General features: G+C 30.5%; 2 protein-coding genes across 2 annotated transcripts; both read right to left on the bottom strand.

The window, feature by feature from the left end:
* Nucleotides 1–4,142: 4,142 nt before the first annotated feature.
* Nucleotides 4,143–5,855, bottom strand: LOC107908657 (actin-depolymerizing factor 5). The gene is made up of 3 exons (XM_016835893.2): nucleotides 5,641–5,855; nucleotides 5,300–5,559; nucleotides 4,143–4,493 (listed from the first exon to the last, which is right to left on the bottom strand). Exons 1-3 carry the CDS (start codon nucleotides 5,659–5,661, stop codon nucleotides 4,343–4,345), a joined length of 432 nt encoding a protein of 143 aa, XP_016691382.1. The 5' UTR covers nucleotides 5,662–5,855; the 3' UTR covers nucleotides 4,143–4,342.
* A 3,115-nt stretch (nucleotides 5,856–8,970) lies between these two features.
* On the bottom strand, nucleotides 8,971–12,524 carry LOC107908658 (26S proteasome non-ATPase regulatory subunit 4 homolog). Its single transcript, XM_016835895.2, has 10 exons — nucleotides 12,382–12,524; nucleotides 12,126–12,239; nucleotides 11,908–12,013; nucleotides 11,098–11,212; nucleotides 10,808–11,017; nucleotides 10,411–10,681; nucleotides 10,172–10,292; nucleotides 9,646–9,749; nucleotides 9,488–9,556; nucleotides 8,971–9,394 (listed from the first exon to the last, which is right to left on the bottom strand). Exons 1-10 carry the CDS (start codon nucleotides 12,391–12,393, stop codon nucleotides 9,347–9,349), a joined length of 1,170 nt encoding a protein of 389 aa, XP_016691384.1. The 5' UTR covers nucleotides 12,394–12,524; the 3' UTR covers nucleotides 8,971–9,346.
* Between the last annotated feature and the right edge of the window lie 200 nt (nucleotides 12,525–12,724).

Genomic DNA, 12,724 nt, shown 5'->3' with positions numbered 1-12,724 from the left:
TTTTAAATTTTCCTAAGGGATACGTTGAAGCCAAATTATCCTTACTGACACTGTTCTGAACCCCTCAATGGTGAAATTAGAAATTTTTTAAGAAGACCAATATTGAGAGGTCAAAATATAATTTCATCATGCATTAGTTTACAATTTCATCATTTTTTAAAAGGACTAAACATAATTTTATTTTTATTTTTGAGGAGACCGAATTGTAATTTTATCATATATAAATTTATAACTTAATATTTTTTAACAAGACTTAAATGTAATTTTTTATTTTTAGGGAGACTAAGGCTCCTACTTGCCCCTTTTGCATACGTCTTGCTTTCAAGCATTATTTCCAATTTTTGTTACTTTTATTCGTTTTTTTATAGCACCGAGTCAAACAATTCTGTCTGATTGGGTTATGTTAGATTATTTATTCGAATCATTTTGAATTTAGATCATTTTAAATTTAGATTTTTTTTTGTTTTGATCATTTTTTGAATCTAGGATAAGCATTTTTGCATTTTTATAAATAAACTAAGTTGAGTCTAATTGAATTCTGAATTAAGCCAAATTTTCGCATTCGGGTCCTTGATAGATATAACAACAACAATTCAGTATGTGAATACAAATAGCTTGATCGCCAACATTAATTTTCCATTCAATTTTAACATGTTGCTTAATTCGTTGGTCATTAAATCAAATAATTCTTTGTGTAAATTTTATTGTTTCATAGTTTATTAGACTTTTAATCGGATCGGAACAATCGAAAAAAACATCTTATTTAATTTTATATAAATAAAAAAATTCGTTTTTCTTTTACGACTCGCTATCCGCTTAAGACCGACCCAACCCTTTTGACCTTGGTAAATATATAGTTACCCGAACCATACAGTTCACCTGTATAGGTTTACACCTAATGGGTTCTTGCCATCATGCAGGTAAATCCATACTCAGGAGGCATTTGTTGACCCTACAATTTCATCTGTTCTCCTCAATGAGTTAAGAGACAATGATTTGTGTAATTGAAATAAAAGCAAAAGAAAAAAAAGACTCTATATCATTGAATTCACAAACTTTATCCATCATCTACAGCCAAAAATCAAGGCCACCTAATTGCTATAATTTTATCTATTTTCTATAATTTTTGTACCATAGTTTTTAAAAATTCATTCGTGTGTTACGTTTTATTTATCTAGATTATGTACATGAAATTATAAAAATAAAATAAAATTTTCTAATTATTTATTTTATGAATAAATACATACCATTATATCGATAAATTTAACTAATAAAATGTTAAAATATTAATTATAAGAAAAATTATAAAAAAATTAAACTAATTTAAGTGAATTTTTTTGTATATATATACACACTATTATTTAAAAAGTTAACTGAGCTGGTGTCACATATCAACCGAGTATTAACTCATTTATGAAATTACTAAAAATTAATTATTTTTATAAAATAAAAAATATTATTTTAAAAATACTTTTATTTTTTATACTTTTATGTAAAATCTAGAAAAAAAAAAGAAATAGCTACACATAATAAATTGAAACCCAATAAATTAAAATTTTTATTATTTCAATTCTACCATTTTAACCAAAATCACATTCTATTTTTTATATCAACTTTTTTTTTAATTTAATGTTTTTCATCCTTATATATATATATATAAAGTTTGATAAGGCAAAAAGATAAAACAAATTAAAACAACAGTGTTCACTAGGTGTTAGGGGCCAAGCCATGATTATTTTGAGGTAATTATATATATGGCCCCATTACATTCATTTCCATCTTCCCATGAATAATGAGGTCTTCATGCCTCTTTTAATAGCTGTAATAATATTAAATGTTGAAATTTATGTGCATTTGGAAGTTTTGGAACTCTAGAAGAATATGATTGGGTTTTAGGATTAATTTCAAAACACATTTTCAAATTATGATTTTAATTAAGTTTTTAAATTATTAATATCATTTTAATCAGGTCCTTTTGTCAGTCCAATTCTCGGCTTAATTGCTAAATGTTAACTCAAATAGAATATTGATCATATTTGAAATACTGGGTCAAATTTTAAACACATGCGTACCTGTAGCATGAACTATAAATTTTAACAACAGAGTTTGTTTTTCTTCTACACATTAGATACAAGTTGCTAATGTAACATGTATAGATATGTTTGAAATTTGATCACATTTTTTATATTCTCCACATCATACCCAAGTTAAAAATGCCTAAGCTTGACGAGTAGGCTAATAGAAAGATTTGAACGACTCTTCCTACACAACAATCGGTCAAAAAACTTTAATTGCAACATTTTTAGTGTAGTTAAAGTATTCTACATATTCGTTTTATGATCAGTAAAAACTAATTCTTTCAAAATTCGTGATATCTCTCTCACCTCTAACATTTCCACAATTAAAATCATTATCTGATGAGACTAATCACCAATCCAATCCATTATGTTTGTGGGTGTGATGAGCTGGGAAAATTTGGGGTCTACTAAAAATTATTTCATTTTCTTATGGCACTGCAAATGCCATATTTCTTTTAGTACTTGACTACTTTAAATTGTCCAGCTTTTTTTTTGATGTAATAGCATGTCCCTAATCAAAGAATTGAAGGGTTAGCCTTACCTATCACCATAAAGGTTGATGTTGCTCACACTTTTGCAATCTCATTTTTCTAGTATTTGGCAAGGCTTTGTAGAGGTTAGCATTGTATTGTATCTAAAGAAAAGGATTATTATTATTATTATCCCAAAAATGAACAATTTTTGCTAAAGGAGATCATCCCAATTTAGGGTTTGTAGCCAACATGAAATTCTTAGATCTTACTTAGGGTTAGTACTTTATTAATAAAATTGGAAAAAGGTAGAAAGCCCGTGGGGTCAATTGGTGGTTCCATTGAAAGAAAAAGTTGATCCACTTTTAGTGGTGCTAATTAAGATTGTATATATATACATGTTATATTATACGTCAATAATTAATGACGGTAGGAATGATCACAAAGCAATAAGAATATACAGATTTTACGTGTAAAAGCTCTTATTGGGAAAAATCACAGGCAGAGTAGAAAAAATTCACTAATGTTGAGAAACAACAATGAGAATTCCGACTAGGCGCAATTTTGAAGGGTTAAACAACCCTCAGATCTTCGCCCCACAAATCTCCAATTTTGTCTCTCTATTTTATTTCTTTAACTGATTTGCACCTCAAACTTTTCATGCCGAATCAAACGGGATTCAGGTCACACAACTCTAACAATACATAAAAGGAATTTATATTTAATAGATCAAAGCTTATAATTTTATTTATTATCTTTGAATCAGATAATGATGTATTGTTAAATTTGAAGTTAAATGAATTTATTTAAAAAAAATAGATAATGATATATTGTTTAGGAATCATAGGAATTGTTTGCTAGTAATGTGTTTGTGATGGTGATTTGTTGCTAATGGTGAGTGAGTTGTACTAAAAAATTTTTAGATAATGTATTATTATCTAATATACCAATAGTGTGTAATTTTATGCATCGTAGTGCATTAAATATTTAACCAATATTTGGCCAAAAAAATAGTAACTATTAGATTGACCATAAAAAGTCGACAACCCCCAAATAGGTTCAACTAGAGTTTAAATTGACCCGAACTTGATATAATATAAACTCAAAATGATTCAAACAAATAACCCAAAATGATTGAAACCCGAAATGATTCAAACCTAAAATGACTCGATAAAAAAAGAGAGCCTTAAACTCAAATCATCGAAATCTCAAACAATCTAAGCTCGAAATGATCTGAGTCCGAAACTTGAAACAAATCAACTAAATGAAAACTCAAGTTTCAAGTTTAAAAAACCCAAGCTCTAAAAGTCGAAACATCCCAAATTCAAAACTATTATGAACTAAAATATCCAAAAATTATGAAAATCAAAGTAAGCCAATCTAATAAGTCTAAAAACAATGTATCAAGTGTTGAATAAAACCCAAAATAAAAAGAAATTAAAAAGAAGGAAAAAGGTGGAAGTGATGGCTACTTTGTCCTCAAATTAGCACGCATAGAACATCAAAATATTATTACAAATTAGAGGATTAGATTACAAAAGGTGTTAAGAATCTAGCCAAAAAAGTATTTTTTTAAAAAAAAAAGCACATGGAGTGATTAAAAGTAAAAAATTGATAAACATGATTTATACAGTAACAATGATTGCAATTGTAAGATACATTGTACTCTTAGAAAAGAACTCAGATTTGAACTTTAAAGACGACATTGTTAAGAGGAATAATCACGATTCACGAACGTCGAATCTCCAGAAAATTAATTTTCATGAATTGTAAAACCGTATTATAATTATTGTTCTAATAAGCTTTATGCTTAATAACATCCATTCCCATCTCAGTTGGATCAGTTGCTTGAACTTCATAGTGGATGCCATCAAGCACTCTCCTTAGCCCATCTTTTGATGTTGCATACAACATTTTTGCCCTTATCCTTGATGCTGTTGGGGACCTAAAATTAAATATAATTAATTAATTAATAAATCCCACCATTTTTATTGTCTTTAGTTAAATGTTTTTGGACCATCAATCCATTGGTTGGCATGCAAGTTTGTCCTCGCATTAATAAAACAAAACAAAATAAAATTGAAAAAAGGTATAAGTGTTGACTTGGTGAATGGTGATGGATCACCATTCCAAATCTTACTAAATCACTATATATTTTTATTTATCATTCAAAGGTAGAAGTAAAAATTGTTCAAAAATTACCGATTGAGTTTTAATTCGATTAGCGTGCAGGAGGACGTGGGTTCGAGTGCGATAAAGCTATTGTCCTTCTATTTATGGGTTGGGAAGGGATTATGGATAGTTCTAGACATTGTGCCAAAAAGAGCAGATATGATGAGGATTTATAATGAGATTATTCAAAAAAATTATTCAGAAATTAAAATTGAGATTGTTTTCGATTAAATATTTTATTATTTGATCCAATTGAAAATTAAAATTAAAATTTAACTTTTTATATTTCACTTGGCATAATTATTTCTAATAAAATTTTTTCCTAAAGAGTAATAAAAGATGCATAGATTCTTATTATTTATCAAATCTACCATTATTGATACCTACCTATAAAAATAATGCTAATCAAAACCTAAATTATTTGCTTATTTTTTAGATGTGCCAAATATACCATGTTACCCTTGTATAAATAATGAAATTCTCATTTTATAAAGGATAAAATAGTCAATTTGTCTTTTAGTGACATTAAAAAATTGTAAAGAAAACAATTAGCAACGGAGTGTAGAAAAGGCAACGAACCATGCAATGAAGAAGATCTTGCTTTTCCGGCAATTATCAACGGTGACGAAATCGAAATCAAACACCGCATATCGGCAATCGTCGGTGGGCAACGAGGCTGTGAAATCATCATAGCTTTCGCCAGCACCACCGACCTTGTCGACGGTCACCAGCTTTGATTTTTCGTCGATCTTGAACACTATGTATCGATGCACTTTCTTCCATTTCATCTCCATGAATGAGTTCTTGCACTCATCGGCCACCCACATCCCGGTCGTAGCCTATAATAACATAAACCGGAATCGAATTAATTACGTATAATCAAAATGAAAATTTAAAAAAAAAAATCAAATGGGATGTACCATCTTGAAAGCCATAGCCATTGTTGATGAGTTGTTTGAGTGATCTTTGGTGTTTTTTTTCGTCGCTGAAAGTTGAAAACGAAGGTGATGAGAATTGAAAGCTGCAATGGGGCTTTATATAAAGAAATAAGTTTGGAAATGCCACTAAAGTTCACTAATAATTACAACTCAACCCATTCTATAGCTATGTTGTGTGGAGTAAACAGTTGTGTTTTGGAGAAACCAAATTGTCACTTTAGGGGGTTTTGCAGCCATTGTTTACATGTATTAGGGTTAATTCACCAAATGTCCTCGAATTATTGTTTAGATTCTAAATTAGTCTCTAAATTTTAAATCATTTAGATTTAACATTAAGTATATTCAAAATACATAGGATATATTTGGAAAGTCGCCTAATAATCGAACGTGGATATAATTACACATGTGATATGTTTGGGTGACCATTGTAATTTGTAATTCTTATTGAACCGAAAGATTGTACCACGTGTCACATTTTTATTGGTTGATATTATGTTTTAGGGTAAAATGAGACGAAATTGAGAGTTTGGGTACTACTTTTGAGCAAAAAAAACTTTAGGCAACTAAGTAGGAAAGATGATATAGTTTAAGGGTCAATTTTACATTTAAGCCTTTAATAAAGTTAGAATTGAAATCTTTTAACATGTATATTTATTTTTAGGGTAATCTAGTTTTTTACTTTGAACTTGGTAACCAGTTCCATTTTTGTACGTAAAAATATAATAATGTGATACTTTGGAATTGTGTCATGTCATCACTTAAAAATTAAAAAATCTATATAAATTCTAAAAATTAAACAAAATTATATATATTTTTAAGTTTTAGGCAATGACGTTAGGGGCGAAGTCAAAACAATTTTTTAGGGGCAGATAAAATTTTAATTTTTTATAGTCTATATCTTTATAAATTTTAAAAGATTAAATCAAATTTTTATAATTCTAGGGGGTCCAAAGTGTAATTTTACTATTATTAATTTAAAATTTTTTTAAAAAATTAAGGGTCTAAATAGCAATTTTACATCCGAGATTCACCTCTGAATGACGTGACACAATCTCAAAGCATTACATTATCTCACTTTTGCATAATCCAATTTTCAGGATCAAAATGAAAAAAAAAACTGTCAAGTTCAGGTACTAAAATAAACAAAAAAAAATACAAATACCAAATTTACCTAGTTATCAAGTTCAGAGATTGAAAATTAAATTTACCCTTTTTTTAATCATTTTAAGCTCTTCAATAACATGGGTAAAATGGTTAAAGATGTATGAAAACATTTCAATGGGTTGCATAAAGAGGGAAGAAGTAGATCAAAATCCCCCCCCCCAAAAAAAAAAAGTTCTTGAAGATTGTAAACTGAGGAAAAGTTTACCAATTAAAATGAAAACATGAACGAAGTAAGAAAAAGAATACAGTGGTCCTACATTGGATACTGCAGATTTCTCTCTATCTTTGTGTCGCTAAAAAGTGTTCTTTGCGTGAAAGCAAAAGTAGAAGAAAAACCCATGGTGAAGATGGGAAGAAGGCAAAAGCTAAAATGGTCCAAAAAAAAAGGGGGGAATTTTTGTTTAGGGCTAATTTGCAATAAACATCCTCAAACTATGATCAGATTTTTGAATTGATCTCAAACTTCAAAACAATAAAACATCCTTATCGAAATCTCGAAAAGTATTACTAAAATATCAATCAAATCATTTGGTCAACCTAATCATTAGTTCGGACTTGGAGCATAATTGTAAACATGTATGTACCTATTGCATGAGCATTTTTGATTTAACTTGTTAAAACAAGAAATAACCTTTTTCTAAATTTTATTAATATTATATGTTTATTAATACATCAAATCTAAATTATCCATGCAATATGTACACACTTATTTATAATTTAACCCATATGGTTTAAGCATATTTTATGTTTGTTCCGAAACTGGTGTTAAGTTTAACACCTAAATTGACTGCTAAGCTAACCGAAGGATCTCATTGATAGAATACTAATTACTTTGAGGATTCAATTAAAATATTTTAAAATTTAGAGACCAATGTAAAATATAGACAATAGTTTGGGGATGTTTTTGTGAAATTAACCCTTTTTATATAAAAATAAAATGAATGATTCCCATTGCCTTTGCTTGCATTGCATGCATGTACCCTCCAATCACCTGTCATCCGAGCAGGTTCTTTGCCCCGGCAGTCCCCCAACTTTGTTCTTTTTTTAATTGATAAAACTGATTTTAAAGCTGTACAATTTAACATTAATTCCAAGATTTGATATCCCTAAGCAGGCTCGAATACTTCCACGAAATTGTCTAAAGAGTGTATAAGCTGACTTAGGCAGGGGAACAGCCTAACAATCATTTTCTCATAAAATAGATTCATTTGAGTTTAGGGGTTGGAATTATTAATTTGGGGTTTAGATTAATTTCAAGTTCAAAATGTTTGAGTAATTTTAAGTTAGAGCCAATTTGAATTCATATATATTAAAGTTTAGTTTGAACAATTTGGTAATTGGATTACATTTTACTCCCTCAATTCAAAATGTGAGTAATCCATGTATGTTTAATCAAAGAATAATCTAATCCTTCCGTTAAAAACTTCATCTACTTTTACTATTAAAAACTATTTCATGTCAACATAAAATACATGTGACACATCTTGTTACTTTGTTAGTCATATCAATTTTTAATAATAAAAATGAATAAAAAATTTTCAATAAAAATCGATTTTATTTTTAAATTTTTTAAGATAAAAAATAAACTATAATCTAATATAAAAAATCTCCATAATACTTTTACCGTTGTGGTTCCGAAAAGATTGACATGCCTAGTACCACTTTGGATGTGGTACAATTTGCTAGGAAAATCTTTTTTGGTGAGAATCTTTAAATTGTAAAATGAATTATAGACATTTCTCACCATTAATTTTTGAAATTTTAAATAAATGATTCATTTCTTTTGAATGGAGTTCACATTTACAAATCACAAAATAATATGTATAATTGAATTAGAACTAGAATTAATCCGAAAATCAAAATACATCTAGACATATTATAATATAAATTTGGACAAGAAACTTAAACCCAAGAATCTTATGAATAACTCAAAGATGACATTTGCGCATGGTAAGACTCAACCTACATATTCAAGATCCCAAGACATCGACCTTTACCGATACCACGAAAGCCTCATCAGCTAAATCAAAAAATTATTTATCAAATATCTTGAGGTAGACCATTTTTTATTTCAAATACTTTCGAACTCGGGTTGATCATATTGAACCAAGTTTAAATTCAGATTAATCGTACGAGTTGAGGTCAAAATTGATAGAAAAAAGAAATCACATTGAAATTAGTCTGTCATAAAACTAAAAGTCACCAACACATCCGTTTTCTTTTCCCCGCTTTGAATGAAATGAAAATAGAGACATGAATGTCAACATATTAATCCTACACTCGATCTTTCGAGTGCTTTAGACCAGAAAAAAAAAAAAAGGAAAATGTTCAACCGAGTCCACTGCAAAGGTTTTAACAAACTCGTCTATTTCAAGTGCCTGTTTTGTGTGTAGGTGTGTGTGTGAAGTAACATAACTCTTTACCGAGTTAAAAATCGACAAACACATCAACCATTATAGCAATAGGAAGGTAGATTAGGATTGATACCATAATTTAAAGTCTCTGGCCCTTCTTCAGCACATCTTCACTTGTCATCTTTTGGTTGCTCATCTTCATTCTTCTTTTCTTGTGACTGTTAGCAAGTAATAAAAATTACAACATATTAGTTTATTAATAGGGAAACATTTGATGTGTATGTGGTAGAATCGGTTTTATTGAAACAAACCTCAGATGGACCTGGCAAAGATGCTAACAAATCTTTTACATTTGGATCATTGGGGTCAACTCCTGGAAGCTGTAAAAGCCATTAACATGTCAGAATTCAGGCAACAGAAAAAAGAAACCAATTGTGAGCTTCAAAAAGGTTAATTCGACTAGACTTACCGATGAAAGGATGGATGACATAAAAGACTGATCTCCCAACACCTTGCTGACATCTGATTCTGATGATTGATCTTTTGAACTGTCCTGCATCGACATCTGAAGTGCTGCGTGCAAGAAACAAAACCATTTTGTATTTTAGTTCAAAAGTAGATCTCGATGTATGCATTTGGATTCATTTGTATCTCTACAAGTAGGGCTTTTGGAGTCGAGCATCTTAAACAAGAAAAAGATCCGATGCAAGTTAATATAAGGCATACATAACTATTATCCTTGCGTGAAATCTAAAAGATTGAAAAGCTTATGCACTGAACCTAGTATGGTTTAGTTCCTTGGCGATAACTGATTTGTGGGATTTAGCAAGATAATAAAATTGTAGACCAACCGGAGACCAATATGGCTGCAATTGTGCACATCGTAAATGTGAAACAGAATCTATAGAAGCATTTTGTAATTCTTCAGACCATAAGTAGTTTGATAAGTATACACCTTGATATGTTAAGACAACAAACAAATAACAGAGACATACCCATGGCCAATTCCCGATCATTGGTAGCCTCAGACATCTCAGCATCACCCGCAGAAGAATCAGATCCTGGGATATTCATCGACAATGCAAGGGCCTGCTTTAGCAAAGCATCATCCTCATCCTGCCACGACATCAGTTAGCCAAAACCAATTTGAAACTTAAGTTGCATTATCCAACGCTAACGGATATTAATTGGTGGAATAGTAAAATATGTTGATTTCAAAGCAACTAACACCAACCATGGGATCAGTAACTTGTTCAGTTGCATTCTGCGAATCGGACTGTGGTTGCACTTCCTCTCCTTTTTCTTGATTAGAAGATTCCTCGGCAGCCTTCTTGGCAGCAGCTTCTTGCCTTGCTCTCTCCTCTTCCATGGAAACCCTTAGGGCAAGAGCCAGCTCTGGATCTATATTTGGATCCACACCGAAATCAAAATTAGTAACACCTACTGATGCTGCATGAGCAGCAAAGCCACCTCCTCCTTCCCCATCCCCAGTGAACACAGGTGTGCTGCCATAGAAATACAGAATCACTATTAAGCAGCAACATAACTATATGACTAAAATGTAATATTTCCCCCTCAATAATCCAAATACTTGAAGAGTTAACAAAGAATAAGGGGGAGCAACATAAAACCTGATGAGCACATCAGAAAGTGCATTTTGACCGGGAGGAACATGAACTATATGACTACTGTCATTATTATTAACAGATGCAAGAAGAGCCTCCAACTTTTCTGGCTTTCCATCTTCATCCTCACCAAAGTCGACAATATCAAGAGCTACACTGTTCTTTTTCAGTTTCTTTCCTATCATCTCCAGGACCTTCTTTTCATACTTAATGGGACTGAAAGCATAAAACACAAGGGGAAAATAGTTATATTCAAATTGAAGTAAACAAGGAAATTGAAGATCAACCAAATATACCTTCCAGAAAAAACTATAATCCTTTGGTGTTGAAGTTTGTTTTGGCGATGCTTGAGGGCCAGCTGAGCAATCTGAATTCCAGCTGCTAGGTTCATCTCACCCCCCATTTCAAGACCTGTGTTAAAACACAGAAAATTACATTAAGAAGAAGTGGAAGAAGGTGATGTGGATGGGGAGAGTAAGAAAGCTGAAAATTTATGACCTTGAATCTGGAAATACTTTTTAAAAAAAAAACACTAAGGGACTAATCATTAATCAAGCTGCTTTTGCATAAAATGACAAACTACACTAAAAGTTAATGCAAAACTTAGTCAGCAAGAACAAGCCCTTAGAGCTGTAAACAAGCAAATAATTCGATGAACAGTTCATAAACAATTAAATTTCTGTTCATTTATCAAGCTAAATAAATTAACATGAACAAGATTTTGAAGCTCATTTGTTCAACAAACCTCACGAACAAGCTCATTTATGTTTGTTTAAAACTCCTTTAATAAATCATTTAAAACTAGTTTAGACCCATTTGCTGTTTAATTATCACATAATTAATATTGTTGATTTTTTAATTGTTTGTGGACATGTTCAATAATATATTCACAAACAAGATTGTGTAAACACAATTACAAACACACATCAATTTTAAAGAATGAACGTGAATATAATTCTAAAATTCTTAACAAACCTAACATGAACAAGGTTAAAAATAATCAATCAAATATTAGCATAGGCACATTCATTACATTCATTCAAGCACAGTTCATTTACAATTCTATAGTTCTAAGTTCTCCAGGATCATAAACAAAAACAGATTACCGTGCATGCAAGCCAAGATTTTGCCGAGATCACTAGTAGGAGTAGTCAATACACGTACTCCTTTGCCCGCCATAGTCAAAATCCCAACCGTATTCTCCGGATTAGACTGCCATTAATTCAATTAAATGAAATAAATTTCCCTATCTCGCGCAATTAGATTCACCAAATAAATAAAGATTAACCTAATAATAAGCTTTAAAGTTAAATCAGTAATCGACCTGGGTTTTAGCTCCACAAATAAGACTAACGGCGTCAGCTTGTGCTTGAAATCGAGAGGGTGAATAATCGCCGTTTCGCATCCATTCTGAGTTATCAATGCATATCATAGTCGCCTGATTGATTTGAAGGAAAAAATGATTCGATTAAAAAAAATTTTAAAAATAAACCCTAATTTTAGAAAGTAATAGATGAAAAATAAAATAAAATAAAGAAATTGATGATTAAATAAAGGCATTTTAGCATTGCTTTGCTTACCTCGAGAACCATGGCTAGGCTTGGAAGAGAAGAAAACTAGTAGAATTCAAGATGTTAGTTTACTATGTGTTCGTTGATTTGCAGAGAGATTTCATTTCAAATAGCAAGCGCTTCAATTCACTTTTACCAATATGCCCCTCCAATATTTTAAAAACAACATTGATGATGAAATCAGTTAAATCATTCATCGGTTCCAAAACGGTTCAACCAATTTAATTGTCGGTCCAACAATAATTAAATAATTAATTGATAAAAAATTATAAATCGGTTCAACTGTTTAACCGCTGACTTTTTGTCTTGGTTTTCAAAATTTTTATCAATTTCCGAGTAATTTGTTTAGAAT

This window comes from Gossypium hirsutum, chromosome D02 (assembly GCF_007990345.1).
Source record: "Gossypium hirsutum isolate 1008001.06 chromosome D02, Gossypium_hirsutum_v2.1, whole genome shotgun sequence".
In the NCBI taxonomy this organism is placed as follows: Eukaryota; Viridiplantae; Streptophyta; class Magnoliopsida; order Malvales; family Malvaceae; genus Gossypium; species Gossypium hirsutum.
This window is presented reverse-complemented; position numbering and strand designations above follow the sequence as displayed.